Genomic DNA, 18,466 nt, shown 5'->3' on the forward strand with positions numbered 1-18,466 from the left:
TGTGCCCTGTATGTAGGTGGGGCAAGGTATCCTCCATAGGGAATGGGCTCCAAAAAGCCAGTTCACCCATTAGGGAGAAATACTAGTTCTACTACCAGTGGCCCCACAAACTGCCCAGGAGTTTGGCAATTCTTTAGTGATTCCATTTTGTTGTTGTTGTCTCCTTTCATATCTGGGATTTTTTTCATTATTTCATTCAACTGTTTCTGTGTTGTTTTCACTGCCTTTGTTTAGTATTTATTGGTAATCTTTTTAAGTTTCTCCAACACATTCCCAGTTGCTCCTGTGAAGCGCTTGCTTTATTGCTTTTCTCATGGCATGCTACAATGGGGCCTCTGGCTTCTGGAGAAAGCATATTGTCTTGTTTATTCAGGCTTGTGTTTTGTGCTAGGATCTAGACATCAAGAGTCATGCCATTTGACATTTTCCTCACTGCAAATATTTCATCTGACCTTTGCTGAGTGGGACTTTAACACTTGGGTTGCTGTTGCCCACTCTGAATTCTAGCCATGTGTAGTGGCTCTAGGGTCTCCGAGTTCCAGACATGTGTGCTGGCAGAAAAAAGCTGTGCAGTAGGTCTATAAGGAGGAAGGAGTGGAACATGGCTAGAAGGAATGGATAGAAGCTAATGACTGGAGGAATTAGGGAGAAACATCGTGAGGCCATAGGCTGGGAGGAGAGGGAGCAACTTGCAACACTGCCATTTATTAAGACAAACTTGGGTTTTATGTTTATTATATTTAACACCTTTTTTCTTTATTGTTTGGGGGCAAAACTTGCCTGTTTAAAAGTTACACAAAATTTTCATAGGTTTTTAACATCAATATTGTGATAGAAGAAGACAAGCAAGAGAAGATAAGCTTCGGAAGGTTTCAATCAGAAATATCAGAAGGAAGGATCTGTAACTATGGAATAGCAGGTGCTATTGTAGTGGCCTTTGCACAAAACTGGGGGAAGCACGTGGCTGGAATAGAGGGACTGAGAAAAAGCTAGTCAAAGGGCAAAAGTTCAGCAGGGACTAAACAGACCAACCAAGAGTAAGACAGGTGTTGCATATTTTTAGCTTTATAATAAAAATGGTCTGATGTGATGTAAAGAAACTATTATATTTTAATAAACATCTTTAAGTGTAAAAAATATTGTGATAGTCAATGCACGCTTATACCTAATTAAAATTTAAGTCATTTGTATAATTACTTGAATATTTAAAATTATAAAAGTAGTATATTTGGAAGTTAATTCACCAAATTCTTCCTATTTATTAATTAGCAACAAAAACAAAAATGCACAAATTACTTATTTTCATTAGTAATATAAAGCATGACATTTTGTTCTTTCAGATTATGAAATGTTACATTTTTGAGGACTGAGACACTATGTCTCGTGTTCACTGTGAATCAGAATTGTATATCAGAAAGTATAGAAGAAGCTTTGGGAAAGTGGTGGATAGAGAAAGATGGGGAAGCAATTGCGTCTATTCCGAGACACATCATGTTCTGAGAACTTTGAATAAACTGCTTGTGGCTTTGTGTCAGCACTTTCTGCTGCCAGATTAATCACAATATAATAATACAAGCTTATACTTATGAATAAAATTTAGTTAAGTAATACTTCAAAAGTAAAATTAAAACTATTGATAATATGCATGCACCTTAACTGAGCAAAGGTATGTGACTTAATTCTACTAATGTTTTTAGTGTGATTTTGTGCAAGTAGGATAATTGATGTGACCATCGATGCAAAATGTCTGGAATCGTTGAGATGTTGCCAGGTGATATCCATTTTTACACTTAAATTCTTGCATTTCCCCTGATTTGTAGTACCGCTTTTGTTTTTCTTTCCATCGGAAAATTATGTTATGTTTTTCCATAATTTCTTCTGATACTATGCATGGATCTAAAAGAAAAAAATTATCATAAAATTTCAATACATATATCTACAGTGATTTAGTTTTCACATAGAAAGTATTATGTTTGAGGTAATTTTTACTAAGCTGTTTTTATTTTTTGCTTTTTTGGCAGTTTTTTTTTTTTCGTATAACCATCCTGGTTGTCCTGAAACTTGCTTTGTAGACCAGGCTGGCATCATGCTTACTGATACCCACCTGCCTCTGCCTCCCAAGTGCTGGGATTATAGGTGTGTGTCACTGCGACCCAACTGATAAATTCTTAAAAACCATGAAAGGAACACATAAATTTAAGTAAATAGAGAATATTACATGATGTAAAAGTTATAGGTTTAATATAATAATTCGATTCATCACCAAGTGCTCCTAACATTCATAACTTGCATTTCAGGATAATTATAATTGTTTTTCTTGATTAGTTATTGGGCAGAGTTATGCAATTTGAGCCATGACATGTATGGTAAGCAAATCTAATGTTCAGTGGTGTGACAATCATTAATAATACTGTGAATGCTCTGTTGATGTCCATAGCTCCTTATTGGTAGTGTAGCAGGAACCAGACCAATGGTTCATAGCAATGAACTCTTAAAAATAAAGATAAATGTTTTTCTTTGGGTTCTCCTTCTTATTTAGCTTCTCTAGCTGAACATAGTGGACAATGAGGACCACTGAGAACTCAAGAACAATGGCAATGGGTTTTTGATCCTACTGCCCGTACTGGCTTTGTGGGAGCCCAGGCAGTTTGGGTGCTCACCTTACTAGACCTGGATAGAGGTGGGTGGTCCTTGGACTTCCCACAGGGCAGGAAACCCTGATTGCTCTTTGGGCTGACTAGGGAGGGTGACTTGATTGGGGGAGGGGAGGGAAATGGGAGGCGGGGCGGTAAAGAGACAGAAATCTTTAATAAATAAATAAATTAATTAAAAAAAAGTAAAGATGAATGGACTAAAGGATAAACTGTGTGATTCACAGGGTCACACTACAGCTTCCATGATGAGAGGTTTTTCCTTATTTTTTGTTTGCTTGGTTTTATTTTTGGTTTTTCTTTTAGATTTTGTTTTGTTTTGCAGTGATGGGGGAGGTTGCAAGGGTGGAGAGCAGATGTGAGGAGACAGGGAGATAGATAAGTGGCATCAGGAAACATGATATGAAATCCACAAAGAATCAATAAAAGTTAAAAGAATTTAAAAAATACTGTGATTAGAAAGCCTAATCATAATTGCCTGCACAATATTCATCATATATTCACAAAGTAGTAACTATGAATGTATCATGCATTTTATTTTGAAAGTTCTTTTTTAAAGAAATTTCTATTTATCTATTGAATAACCAAACTGTACAAGTGGCAGTCCTGGTGGAAATTAGATTACCAACCACTACCTTGGACCCTGGGCTTACATCATACAAGTATACCATGTTGTCTTTCGGCATTCAACAATTGACAGGAATGTAACAAATTTCCCTTCTCAGGATCTGTGAAGTAGTATGTGCATTTAACATATACTTGAAGATTGAGTAGGCTGATTTCATTTCTATGGGCATATACCAAAGAAGGGGCATAGGGATAATATATGGTAGGTTTATTTTCAGATTTTAAGCAGCCTTCATATTGTTCTCCATAGTAACTGCACAAAATCACATTCCTAGATTCAGATTAAGAGGTTCTTTCCCTCTACACAGTGATGAGCTTTTGTTATTTTAAGGAATCCTTTTTGTGTTACAGCTCTAACTGGATGATATGGTATCTCATTGTGGCTTTGATTGGCAGCGCCATGAAAAGTATGGAATTAAGCATTATTTCCCTCACTGTCATGCATAGTTATTCTTTGGTAATTGTCTGCTCATTTTTTCCCAGTTTTGGTAGATTCACTTATCTTTTAAAATGTATTTAAATTGTTTTATGTATCCTTGACATAGGAAACCCTTGTACTACAGATGTAAACCACTGACCACGAATGGCTGATAATCTTTTTTTTTCCAGTTCTAGGGTCTGTGTAATAATTGCCTTGATCATGATCTTCACTATACAGAAGTATTTGAATGTCTTATACTCCATTGCCTAAGGTTTGCTTTTGTGTCTTGTGTTTTGGGATTCCATCCCAAATTTAATGATTAAGCCCACTTCTGTGTTTTCCCATTGTTTTCATTGTACTTTCAGTGTTTTATACTTAATTTTGATCCACTTGGAGTTGACTTTCTCCCAGAATGAGAGACAGGAATCAAATTTCAATCATCTCTATGTGGGACTCAATTTTCCTTGCATCATTTATTGAAGATTCTATCATTTTTTCCAATATATGTTATTAGAATTCTATCCAAGTCAATTAACTATAGATGCATAGATCAAGTTCTCAAATATATATTCTCTTTCTTGCATCAGTTGTTATCCAAATATCATAATGTTTTAGTTATGCTACTGGTGAATCTTGGAACAAGATATTACAATATTCCATATTTTTCTTTGTTTGAACTTCTTGTTATTGTACTTCTATAAAAATTTTAAAATTATTTCTCATACCTATGTGAAGAATGTTGTCCATATTTTAATGGAGTTTCATAGAGTCTGCTAATTGCTTTGGGAAACATGGTAATTTTAATATTAATTCTTCCAACCCACTAATATAAGAAATTTCTCTATTATCTTGTTTTATGAGATTTTTTTATCAATTAACTTCAGAATTCAGAAGTCATTCATTTCTGTTAAATTCATTGCTAGATAATTTTTTAAATTACTGTGAATGATATTGCTTTTATTGTTACTTCTCATAAAAATGAGATTGGCATATAAAAAAAGACTGATTTTTTTTGTATAATGATACCCATACTGTTTGTTAATCAGATTTGTTTTCAGTTCTTATATATGGGTGCCTCTTCAAGATTTACCACATAGGACAATATGTACTTTCAAATAAAATGAGTTGACTCAAATCTTCCTATTTGGATACTGACTTTCCCAGGATCTCTGAAAACAAGATACTCACGTAAACATTTTGGCTTCTTTGACCACTCTCCATCTCTACATGTTATTTTCTTCTTGCCCTGAAGTTGGTAAAAGGACTGGCACTGATATTCAACTGATGATAATGGTGCATATACTGATAAGGGGAAGGAGGTGATGTCCCCATTGTCAATAGGTGGAGGAGGCCCGCATGTCTTTGTTGAATCTAAGAACACACATTTGAGTGTTTGAGAGATCAAGTCAAAGTACAAGCTCAAGCAAAAACCAAGAAAAGTGAAGTAGTAAACATAATATTAAGGTTTGGTGATTTTTGGTTACAGAAATGATTGTTTACAGAAATTTTAATCATATAAATTGAGAGATAAAGGGCAATTTCTCCCTTCTTTCTCACCTAAAACACTTACTGAATTAGAGCAAGCATGTGTGCTCTGAAACCTTCCAGTGCTACTCAGAACAGTACTGAACAGACAGATGTCAATGCAGACAGACAGAGTTTGTTTTCAAGACACTGTTCCTGTATCCACATATTCTTGATCTTCATCATTACTTTGTAGAAATACCCATTTATTGACAAGAGGTAGATAAGGCTTGCTGGTTTCCTGATAGGGTCCAGGTGAGTGTAGGTATCTCTAAGTTATATTTTTCTGCTAAGTGCCTGGAAGAGGCCGGCACCAGCAGAGCTCCTGGGTAGTTCTTTATATCAATGGAGTCACATGGAAAAGATATTTTCCATCCTGTTGAGCTGCTGGAAACTGTGCAGTGTACTTCATGACCCAGATTTTGTGAGTTGTCACCTATGCTGGGGGGGGGTGCTTTGGTGATACAACTTTCTTTGAGTCATTTCTACTCCTGTAAGTCAAATTTTACTTATGTTTCTATAAGTAACTTCACTAAAACTCATGGTTCACCAAGTTTGACACTTGTTTGACTTTAGTGTCATCTGTACATTGATCTCTTTGGTCTCCTTATCTGGAGCAAGTAGCTGCTTGTTCATCATCTGCTCAGGAAAAGTTTAGTCATGCAACAGAATTGTACATATAAATACTTTCATTTTTTTTATTTAATTTTCATAGATGGCCCCAAGGCCACCGCTTAGCCAAGTGTTGTCCCAAAGAACTAAGAGTTCTACCCTTGCATTCTATGTTAGCATTGTTTTAAGGAAAGTCATGATTTCATAATCTTGAACTGCTTATAATCAGTGAGAAATTAGTGAGTATCATTTGTTTAGTTTGATTTTTATTATTTTGGGGTCACAGGTTTCTTCTTGTTTGTTTGTGATAAGTATTCAAAGAAAGACCAAACTTCTCTAGAATTCAAGACACTCATGCTTCTGTTTCCCAAGTTCTACAATTACAGGTGTGTGCCACTTTGCCAAATATTGACATCCTTAATGAATTAAATTTGAATGGGCCCTTGAGCTGAGAATCAAGTTTTTCAGTCTGTTGCTATCTTTTCAAATTTTCTACTCTGTTATTGTCCTTCATCTTTCCTCACATTGCTCAAGTTTGCATGACCCTGCTTCCTACTGCAAATCATTATTTTGATAATTTAGACATACTTTTAATAAGAACTGGCATTTATGATAATAAAACAATTACATTCTAATCACAGATATAGAATATACACAGGTCAGACACATGAGTCATTAATTTAATATTTTGTTCATTTGTTTTTGGAAACAAGGATTCATTATGTAGGCCAACACGTTCTCAAATTTAAAACATCTTGCTCCAAGGCCCTAACTGCTAGAATCAAAATATGTGCCATCACACCTGATGAATGTCCTATGAGAAAAACAGATTATTGGCTAATGAGAAGGCTTAGCCACTGAGAGTGCTTGCCTCTAAGCCTCATGACCTATGTTCAATCCCAATGGCTTACTGAAATGCTTCAATAAGGCAAAGGACACTGTCAATTGGACCAAATGGCAGCCTACATAATGGGAAAAGATTTTAACCAATTCCTGTAGTGAAGAGGTGAGCAGGCCTGCTATTCGTTCTGCCTGGCTCCCGCATGGCTAACTTTACACTCGAAATAACAACACACAAATTGTATTCATTTAAACACTGCCTGGCCCATTAGTTCTAACCTCTTATTGGCTATCTCTTACATCTTGACTTACCCATATCTAATAATCTGTGTAGCACCACAAAGTGGTGGCTTACCAGGAAGATTCTAACCTGCGTCCATCTTGGAGAGGAGAGCTATGGCGTCTGCCTTACTGCCTTCTTCTTCCCAGCATTCTGTTATGTCTTTCCCACCTACCTATGTTCTGACCTACCAGGCCAAGCAGTTTTCTTTATTAATTAACCAATAAAACAACAGATAGATAGAAGACCCACTTACATCAAATTCCACATCAATAGAGGATTAATATCCAAACTATATGAAGAACTGAGAAATGAGGTATCAAAAAGCTAAATTATCCAATTTAAAAATGGGGCATAGAACTAAATAGATAATTCTCCACAGAGGAATTGCAAATGATTGAGAAACAATTAAATAATAGAAATGCAAAAATTTGCAAGCAAATGGATGCAACTAGAAAAAGTTATGCTGAGTGAGGTAACCCAGACTGAGAAAGATAAATGCACTATGTATTCACTTATATTAGATAGTAGCCATTATGTAAGATATTGCCAACCATAGAACCAGAAAGTTATGTATAGAGGAAGAGACTGGGTAAGGGGATACATAGGAATTCCTGGGATATGGAAGTTAAAAAGTTTTATGGATAGACTGTGGAAGGTTGCAGCTGGAACAGGAGAATTGGGTAAGAATGAGAAGAGAATGTGGGAAGGAACAGCTAGAGTTGAGAGGCCATAGAGTGACAGTATGGAAACCTAGTGTAGGATTTCTTTCTCAAATATAAGAAGATGATCCAAATAATGTCTCAAAATAGTGGTGGTAAAGAATTTCAACTGGCTATTCTTGTCACTAAAAGAAGATTCCAGTACAAGGACTGGGTTACATCCAAATGAGTTATTGGCTAAATGGATACCATGGAAGGCCCCAAACAATCCAGACTGTTGCCAAGAGTAAGATGCTCTCTATAAATCGACAGCAAGGCCCTATTGTTAAAGACAATACTCACACAACTCATTGAACATGAAGAAGTCAAGAGGTACCTACGTTGAACCTTCACCCTATGTTCTAGTGTCTTTGGTAAAGGCAGGTACTCTACAGGTTACCAAAAGAGAAATGTATACAAGTCAGCCACAAGTTGTTTGATCTAATATCCTGTCCTGATTGCAAAATAAGCTAAGGCAATGGAGGCCAAAGCTTGTGGACACAACCAGCCAATGTCTGATTTGACATATGGCTCATTCTATGAGGTTAAACCTATATGTAACACTATTGGGTGTCTGTAGTGTGAGGCTGCTTGCTTGTTTCCTGGCTGCCCAGAATCCTGAAATAATCACACAGAAACTGTATTCATTAAATTACTACCTGGACCATTAGCTCTAGCTTCTTATTGGCTAACTATTACATCTTAATTTAACCCATCTCCATTAATCTGTGCATCACCACAAAGTCGTGGCCTACCAGCAAAGTTTTTAGCACATCTGTCTCTGGCCATGGCTTCTCCTTGACTTCACCCTTCTTCCTCCCAGCATTCATTTTAGTTTTACCCACCTGTCTGTATTTGCTATGCATGCACAAGACAGTTTCTTTATTAACCAATGGTATTCACAGCATACAGAAGGGAATCACAATCAGGTGACTAAGAACCAGACACTGGATATCCCAGAGACATAGGGTAAAACCAAAAAGTACTGGTCTTTTTAAAAAGGAAATGGTGACAAAATGATAATATTCTACTGTACACATAGATCAGTGCTTTTTTCAGTGATCATCAGAGAGGCTCTTTCTACAGCATATCTGAACAATTACGGAGACACACAGACAGACATTTCCCAGAAAGAGAGAGACAGAGAGACAGACAGTGAGACTTTGGAATAGTCATCTCTAAATGGGATGTCTCCACCAAATATCTCTCCTCAGAGCTCAGGGAACTCTGTGGTAGAAGAGGTGGAAAGAGTGTAAGGGCAAGAGCAAATGGAGGACACCAGAAAAACAAGGTCCTTTAAACAAATTGAGCAAGCTCCCATGAAATTACAGAGACTGAAGCAACAAGCACAGGGCCTGTGTGGGTCTGTGCCAGGTGCTTCACAGATATATGAAGCTTTCAGTTTTGTATTTTAATGCAATACATATATAGTTTACCAATTCTCTTGGACTCTTATGTCTGTTTGCCTTATCCAGTTTCAGAGTGATGATGTTTATTTTACCTTATTATATTTTATTTGGTTATGGTTTTTTGTTAACTTTTAGAAATCTATTCTTTTCAAATGAGAGACAGAAAGAAATATAGATCTGGACCAATGCTTATATCTTGAGGGCCTAAAATAATGTTTTACTGTCTGCCTGCCTGCTTGCCTATCTGTTTTTCATGTATTTATCTACCTCTTCCTTACTATGTATTCTTCTACTTTTGTTGCCGCATACTTAGTAAACTTAAAAGTAAATTTAAAAGGGAAATTATGAGTATGTTAGGTCATTTTTCAGTCTGTACAGAATATCAGACAAACTGTATTTATAAATACTATTATATAGACTGAGCATGTATGTATACACATATGCACATATATTCCATGCACATACACATATATGTATACATATATACATATTCCATATATATATATACACACACACACATGCAGACATAAATATGCACCCATGAATGTAATAAAAATTAGTAAAGGAAGAGGCCATGAGACAGAGATAAATGAAGGATATATGGGACAGTTTGGAATGAAGAAAGGAGAAATGTAATTATATCAATCTTAAATATTATAAAACTATAAAAAATTTAGAGTAAACATTTTCTGTTCCTTGGCAGGATGGATTTTTCTCTCATTAGGTGACTGTTTTCCCACAATCAAAGTGAAATGTCAGAGCATAATAAAATGTTTAAGATCTATGATATAAATTTGGCTAAAAATGTAAAAGGGTGAATTTTTTTCAAAGTTTGAAATTGTCTTGATCCTAGCTTTTTCCACGTAAGTGAGGACTAACAAGTTACATGCACAACCCTAATTATATGTAAACATGAGCAAACAATAAATAACACAATATAGAGTACCTAACATCAGAGTCAAGCATAGTGATGAAATTCCAGAACCCTATACCCATTTAAGGCATAGTTTGAGATTCCTTAGATATGATGGCATTCTCAAACACTGAAAGACAGATGTAAAATCCTGGTAAAGCACAAAGTAATAATACAGATGTGACATAATCTTCTACTTTCTAAGTTCATTGGAGATCAGAAAGAGCCAATTGTTGGCACTTTGGTGCCTTACATTCACAAATAAATATTCTTGATTGACTTATCTGATGAATGATAATTTGGTTTAAATGGGAAAAGTTACTCATTTTAGTGACTATGACATACAACTTGTACAAAAATAAAATCAATCCCACACAGACACAGGGATATTTAAAGTCTGTTGGGTGTTTTGTCTTGTTCAGTGGCTTTCTTTAATTTAAGTTGAATAGCATTTTGAAAATTGATCTTGCTATGTTTATTATTTACACATTAAAAAGAGTTTATTTTGTCTCTCAAAATTATATTTAGAAGCCATTCATACTTTGAGGTTTAGAGAACAGAGAAAAGCCCATTTTGTTAAAAATTTTCTTCATAATTGCTTATCAGAAACTCCATAAGTGGATCAGTTTTTAATTATTCAAAATTTTTCTAATTGTTCACTTAAAGCTTTCTTATAGTTTATTTTCTATGTCCAATATTTTATAATAAAGTTTAAAATTAGCAAAAAATATCCCCATACACACAACAGATAAATACATTTGATTAGAAAGTATATTTTTCAAACTATCTCCACTTACCTTCTCCTGTCGCAGTAGAAAGCCACAGGGTTAGAACACTAAGAGTAACACACTAGACCACCCCATCTACTAAAACCTAATGTTCTCCAGCAGCGGTGGTGCTTGTGGGAATCCTGTCATTAACAGTACTGCGTGTGGCTTTGATTTTTAGTGCATTACTGGAAGCTAGCTCAGTAAATATCAAAGTTCACAGAAAGACAGATAAAATAAATAACATTCAAACACTGTTTTCACAATATTCAAACATTGTTTTCACAATATTCAAACATTGTTTTCACAATAGTACTCTAATTTAGTCATTTTACCTTTGTTAAACAATAAAAATCATCCAATTTCCCAAACACTTAGGAGGCAGAGGCAAGCAGATCTCTACGAGTTCAAGGCCAGCCTGGTTTATACTACAAAGTGTGTTCTAGGACAGCCAGAGCTGTTACAGAGAAACCCTGTCCTGAAAACAAAACAAACAAACAAACAAATGAAAACAAAAACAAAACAAAACAAAATAAAAAAAAGAAAAGCAAGCATCCAATTTCTTTATGCCAGTCTCCTAGACAATCAAACAAGAATTCAGAAAGGAAGACAAGAGATTAAATTTCTTTTTAATTTTTTTAATTTAAATTTATTTACTTTAAAAAAAACTTTTATTGCTTTTTTGTTTGTTTTTGCATCCCATCCAAGTTTCCCTCCCTGCCCTCTTCCCAATTCCTGTCCCCTCCCCAACAGGTTTTAGTTCCTGTTTTCATGGAATGTCTTTATCATTCATTTGCTATTGTCTTAATGTGGTGTCTCCCTAATAATACATGTTGCTTTCACATCATCTTCACACTACAATGATACTGTAGTGGGGTTTTCCAGGTGATTGTGTCCAGAAGCCTTTCCTCACTAATGGAGTTAGTTTCATTAAAAAAACACTGCAGAGCATTTCTTTGCCAAATGCTGCCATGCAGTGGCACCTATGTAAGAAAAAATCATGTCATGGGCAGTTACTAAATTTTATGCCATTTTCTTAGATATGCCATCCTGTACAACGTTCTGACATGAGTGCCTTGTAAGGCAGCACACCAGTTTACAGCCGCTTGTTACAGTGGTGCTGACAGACAACTGCCTTCACAAGTGTTAAAGTTAAATACGATTATTTTCAAAATTATTTCAAACTAGTAATAGTTACGCATTTTCTTGGCATTTCAACAGTATGTCCACTGTCTAATATTATATAATATACAAGAAACCTGCTCTGTTTTGATACCTACATATTTATCTTTTAGATTTCAACATTTTGAAAGGTTAAACTTTTTGTTTTGCCAAAAGTAATTAAAGGAAGGCTGTTTAAGATGAGTGAAAAAGATCACCTTGAATTATGTATTTGAAATTCCCAGAATTACATGCTGAAATGCCAAATAGACTATTCTAAACCATAAATAAATGAACTGCTATTTGATATTAAAATCATCACTGACATCTTTATAGTTCTCCTAGATATTAGTGAACCTTTTTGAAATTCTTGTCTTAAGTAACTTATTGTTATGGTTTTAAACTGATTGTATTAATGGTAAAGATATAGAAAAATAAAGATAAACATCTATATTGCTTAGTTTATGCAAGAGTTATATCCTTACTAGCCATGGTACACTGAAAATAGTGTTTAAAATTCATTTTACATACAAATGTTTTATTAATCAGAGTTAACAACACACGGCTTTTGAAATGTTGCTTGTTTTCATTGGTCAAACAGGAGCTATGGTGCGTTACTGCCATGCATTTTTACAATATCATGTTACATATATATAGCCCAGAAATAAAAATATAAGACTGCAGCATCAGTTGCTGAATATATATCACTTTTTCATTGTCATAAGGTATACAAGTTATGTTTGGTACCGTAAACTAGAAATTGTCTTTAAAGATATCAAATAGAAACCCTTAACACTATTACCTCTAAAGATAAATATAGTCTTTAAATAAAATTTATTGTATTTATTGTTAATTTACTTTTCTATTACTTTAGGTACAAGTATATATGTGCTTATTGCCTGTTCAGAATAATTATAGTTTTTAATATTGACATTATGATAGCTATAGAATCATATACTCAGTTAATTTTAATTTCTTTGTGTAACTATTGAATATTTAAATTGAGAAATTAATATGTTCAGGAAATAATAAAAATACTTTTAGATCTGTTTATTAGCATAAAATATTATGTGGCTTTATTTATATTAATTATTAATGTTAAGTATGACAGTTTGGTTGCTATATATTTGTGAAATAATACTAATTTGGAGACTGAGACAATATGGGTTCAGTTAACTGTGAATCAGAGAATTAGGTTCACAGTATTGAAGAAAATTGAAGAACTGAAAAGTGATGGATCAAAACAGACACTGAAGTAATTGCATTTTCTTGTCATTGTTTATTGTGCTAGGACTTGCCACACTCTGGTTTAGGTATTTTGAATGTACTTTTTTCACATTTGTAGCAATCATATCTCAAGCTCCAAATTAATCAAGTTTATACTTATGAGATGAAATTAGTTAACACTTCAAACATAAATTGAAACTGTGTGGGTAATATGCATGCATGTTTCTAAACAAAGGTTCATTCAACTACTAAACAAACTTCTTTTTGTACAACTGGGATAACTGATGTGACCATCAATGCACACTGTACGAAATTGAGGTGATGTATTTGCCTTTTTATATCCAGGTTTACATGTAAATTCTACATAGTCCCCTGATGTGACATAAACCTTTCCAATTTCTCTCCATTTGAGAATTATATTGTGTTTCCCCATAATTTCTTCTGATGTTACACATGCATCTGAAAGAAAAAAATACAGAAACTCATCTTTCAAGCATTATTTCTTTATTTGAAAAACCTGTATAATGCAGTAAGTCTGACTTGAACTAGAAAATAAGCAACCAACAAAGAATGCCTAAAGAAAATAAAAAAATCCTGAAGGAACGCATCTCTAAATAGCTTCCATAACATAATATTCTCTGGTTAGAAGAGCATTTAAAAATGAAAAAAATAGCTGCCAGTATCAAACATTGAGAACATATAATTCCCATCATAGCAGAAGATGCATAAAGCAAGTGTGGGGAAGAAGCAAATATAGGTGCAAACATTCTCTTAAAAGTCCCTTTAAGATATTTCAGAATGAATGTGCTGAAAATGGCTAAGATGGGAAACCATCTTGATTAACATCAATTAATGAATGCATAAAAACAGTGTCATATATTCATATGGTAGAATATTTTTCAGACATCATAGATAATTTTTTTATTATTTGAATGAGAAAATGACTGTGCAGGACAATAAATGTAACGAGCCAAAAAGAGGATGTTAAGCTTCATGTATTCTCTTTTGCAGTGAAAATTAAAAAATAAAGTCCTCCTGAATATGTGATAGTGTTAGAGTTTGAGTGGTATGAGTGGGAGGGTGAGTTAATAGAGATGGAGGGACATTAAGTGAAATAAGACAAACACAGGAAGGAAAGTCCTTTGTGATCTTTCTCACACAGTGGAAAGAAGAGCAGATTGCTCCTGAGTGCCTGGCAGTGATTAGTAAAATTAGATGGTATATTTAAGGGAACAGGAGGGTGTATGAGAGATGCTGAATTTAGTCACAGCAAAATGTACACAGGTATGGAAATATTATGCTGGCATGAAAATTTATGAATATCAATACATGGTAATAAGCACTCAATAATGAATTAATGGGGAATCTTTGCCAACCAATTATCTTTAAGAGGTGGGACCAAGTTAGTGTTTGGCTTTCTGGGACCCAGAGAAAAATGGCATGTGACCCAGGTGCCCTCTCTCTGTGTGGTTTTCTCTCAGCACAGCTGAGTTTGGATATCTCATTCTTGTTTCATGAGTTTTCCCCTTATAATAAATAAAAATATAATTATTTTATCTTTTAGCTACCCTAGTTATTTCCTGAATTGAGCTAACATTTATAATGAATAACATGTAATTTTGTTAACTATTTTTATATAAAAAACTATTAATCTTGTTTTCTTTACATGCTGATATTTGGTAATTGTGCATGTGAGAAAACACTAATTATAATGTATGAATATATTATTATAGAGATAAAAATATTCTGATTATGAAACTGACTTTCCCATGATCTATGAAAATGAGTTACTTACTTAAACATTTTGGTGGCTCTGACCATTCTCCATTTCTACATGTTATTTTTTTGTTGCCCTGCATTTTACTGAAGGACTTGCACTGATATTCGACTGATGATAATGGTTGGTATTCTGGTAAAGGGAAGGAGGTGATGTCTCCATTGTCAATAGGTGGAGGAGGCCCACATTTTTCTGTTGAATCTAAGAACACACATTTGAGTGTTTGAGAGATCAAGCCGAAGTACAGACTCAAACAGAACCAATGAAAGTACAGCATTAAACATAATATCAAGGCTTTAGTGGTTTGTGGCTATAGAAATTATTGCTTGAAGAAAGTTTAATTACATAAACAGAGAAAGTAAATATTATATTTATTTATGAAGAACCTTTGAGAAGAAAAAACAGTGAAAGAAAATAAAAAAATATCTAAGTGGAAACCCACCTTAAATGAGCAGCACATAATGTATTAGTAACTATATTGTAGCTATGACAAAACACCTGGCAAAAGGAACTTACAAAGGTAATTTTTTTTTCTTTTTGCTCTTTGGCTTTGGCTGACAGTTGGAGGGCCCAGTCATTATTCTCTGAAAGTCATAGTGGTGAGAACACAAAGTAGCTGCTCAGACTAGCTGCTCAGACTGTGTTTGCAGTCAGGAAGCAGAGAGAGATTACTGTTGTTACTCAGCTTACTGTCTCTTTTTATGAGTTAGAGGTTGCACCACATGGAACAATGTTCACCGGTGCAGGGTGTTTCTTCCCATGCAGTACCCCCAATCTAGTTACCTTAGTCTAGTAGATGCTCAGAGACATATCCAGATGCTTGTTGATTGGGTGATTCCTGCTGACATCCAATACTCATCATCACATTGAGATGACAAGTATATGGTTCAGGATTGGCTTAACAGTAAAGCAAAATTACTTCTTTTCCTTTCATTTCCTTTAAATCAATTTCCTTACATTGCACAAGATATAGCATTTTTCCCCTGAGCTTATATAATCAGACACCAATTGCTATTTTTTCATTTCTTAAAATCAAAGCCTACCATCTCAGCTTTTTCTCACATCTATTTCTGAACCATGATGATCTATACTTGTTTATTCTCTATATTATCAAATTTTGGAGTAAAACATTAGGTTTAGGATATTCTCTAGAATTTCACTGTGGATGTGCTCACCATACCCACAGTTTTATGCAGATATGTAGTAATAAAGAGCGGCGGCGGGGCTGCGTCCCCAGCACCCCGACCGCCTGCCTGGCTAGCTCAGTCAGTAGAGCATGAGACTCTTAATCTCAGGGTCGTGGGTTCCAGCCCCACGTTGGGCGTCATTTGTTGTAATATGGGCGGTGGCGGGGCTGCGTCCCCAACACCCCAGCCACCTGCCCGGCTAGCTTTACCCGAAATAATTACACGGACACTGTATTCTTTTAATCACTGCTTGGCCCTTAGCTCTAGCCCTTACTGGCTAATTCTGATATCCCAATCAACCCATCTCTAATAATCTGTGAGCACCGGTCTTACCGGGAAGACTCTAGGTTGGAGCTTCATAGCGTGTGTCTGCCTGGGAGTGGGGCATGGCGTCTCTCTTGAGGCGTCTGCTCCCGAGAGGAGAGCTGTTGAGTCTGACCTCACTTCCTCTTCCTCCCGGCATTCTGTTCTGTTTACTCCACCTACCTATGTCCTAACCAATAACATGGGCCAAGGCAGTTCCTTTATTAGCCAATGACCTTCCTCCATCACAGATAATATAAACAAACTATAGAACACAGATAATTTAAATGACAAAGAAAGCTTTGCAAATTTCTTATTTATAACATCAAGATGAAGACACCTATCTAGCTTCTTTTTACCCTTTACTCTCCTTTCTCTTATTTTTCCTTCTTTTACATAATGCTTTTCTTAAGAAAAGAGAGTAAATTCAGAGGAGAAATGATCTCTTTGAAGTAGTGTAAAAGTACAACTGACTAGGTTAAAACAACTTCATATAGGTTTGTGCATTTTATTAATGTATGTTTAAATAGGTTTTACTTATTCTATTTATATATCACCATATAATTCTATAAAATAATAGTTATTAATTCTCTTCTAAAGCAAAGAGCTTGACTAGCTCAACTATCTTTACTGAGGCAGACCAGGATAAAATACTGTTAGAGCTAGAGGGGATGAAGGACACCAAGGGAACAAGGGCTTCTAAACACATCAGGCACATGTAAACTCATAGGGTGTGTGACATTATACACAGAATCTACATGGATCTAAGCTATGGTGTGGGAAGTCTTTCCCTATGTGTGTTGCTTTTGTTGGATAATGAATAAAGAAGCTGCTTTTGGTCAATGCCTTGTCAGAGTGGAGCTAGGCAGGGAAAACTAAACTGAATGCTGAGAGAAAGAAGACAGAGTTTGTAGAAATCTTGAAGCCACCAGAAGAGAAAGATATGAGCCACCAGCTGGAACCTTGCCAGTAGGGCATGCATCTCATGGTAAAATATAAAATTATTAGAAATGGGTTAATTTAAAATATAAAATCTAGCCAAAATATGCTTAAGCTATTAGCCAAACGGTATTGCAATTGATTCAGATTTCTGTGTGGTTATTTCAGGTCAGAGTAGCTGGAAAATGGCCTCCTACAAGGGATTGGCTCGCCAATGTGGGTAACTAAATCCACATAAAAACCTGAAAAAGTTTGGAAAGGAATTCTAAACAAAATATACCAGAGTTTAAAGCAGATTCTTGCTCTGTTTGCTGACAGCAAGCAGAGACTGACTGCTTTAAGAGAGGTCTTCCTGATTCAGTGGTAGTAGCAAAAGAAAAAAAAAACTGCATGGTTTCCAAATGGTAGCTCCCTGTTTTGTGCTGCCAACATGAGCTCTGGCTCCTTCAGGGTGGTCGAGCACTTGAATATGGTTTGTGAGTAGCATGTTACAATCTGCTTAATGGTGCTACATAGATCCATTGTATACTTGGAACTGGGTTAGTGTGCAAGGCTCACAGGAGACAGTGAACAGACCTTTGCATGTGGACTGGGTGGAGGCAAGAGGCAAAGCAGTCTTCGTCCTAGTATCAGTGCTGAGAAGTACTCCTTGACAGAAAAGGATTTCAGATACACAACAGGACAGATTTAGACATAAAAGACCTCTACATAAGACACAGTGTACATAAAAAATATACATAGATTTGGAAGAGAGAAGAAAAAGAGTAAAGACACAGTAAATGTAACATAAAAGAGTATAGACAGTCATAGATTAAAGGAGTACAGATAACAAAATAAATATCAAATTTGTAGAAAAAGTTATGGAATAAGAAAAATAAGCCATATAAAGATTAAATATACACAGGGTCTGGATTACATATATTATTATATTTTCTTTAAATTTTTGACTGTGAATAAGTTAAGTACAGTGAGACATTTCCAGTATGGGCTACTAAACTAAACCAACATAGATATTTTAAAGGTATCTTGATTCTGAAATTTGGGTCTAAGGATTTGTTGTTTTGGAGGTTCTTCTTTTGTTTTCACAGAAGATTAGAGCATATGGATTTTTTTCAGAGTAATATGGT

At 35.1% G+C, this 18,466-nt stretch overlaps 1 protein-coding gene across 4 annotated transcripts in view; it reads right to left on the minus strand.

Moving 5' to 3' along the window:
- Positions 1–745: 745 nt before the first annotated feature.
- LOC142858636 (complement factor H-like) overlaps positions 746–18,466 on the minus strand; it is a 125,157-nt gene continuing 107,436 nt past the window's right edge. For 2 of the 4 annotated variants that reach the window (XM_075988149.1, XM_075988152.1), the window contains 2 exons: positions 14,929–15,111; positions 12,366–13,592 (listed from right to left, as the gene is read on the minus strand). In XM_075988149.1, coding sequence (XP_075844264.1) covers positions 13,375–13,592; positions 14,929–15,111 — 401 coding nt within the window. In that variant the 3' untranslated portion in view covers positions 12,366–13,374. Of the gene's footprint in view, positions 1,897–4,887; positions 5,071–12,365; positions 13,593–14,928; positions 15,112–18,466 lie in introns of those variants that run through there. The other 2 variants (XM_075988154.1, XM_075988151.1) reach the window with 2 other exon arrangements.

Source organism: Microtus pennsylvanicus, chromosome 10 (assembly GCF_037038515.1).
Source record: "Microtus pennsylvanicus isolate mMicPen1 chromosome 10, mMicPen1.hap1, whole genome shotgun sequence".
Lineage (NCBI taxonomy): Eukaryota > Metazoa > Chordata > Mammalia > Rodentia > Cricetidae > Microtus > Microtus pennsylvanicus.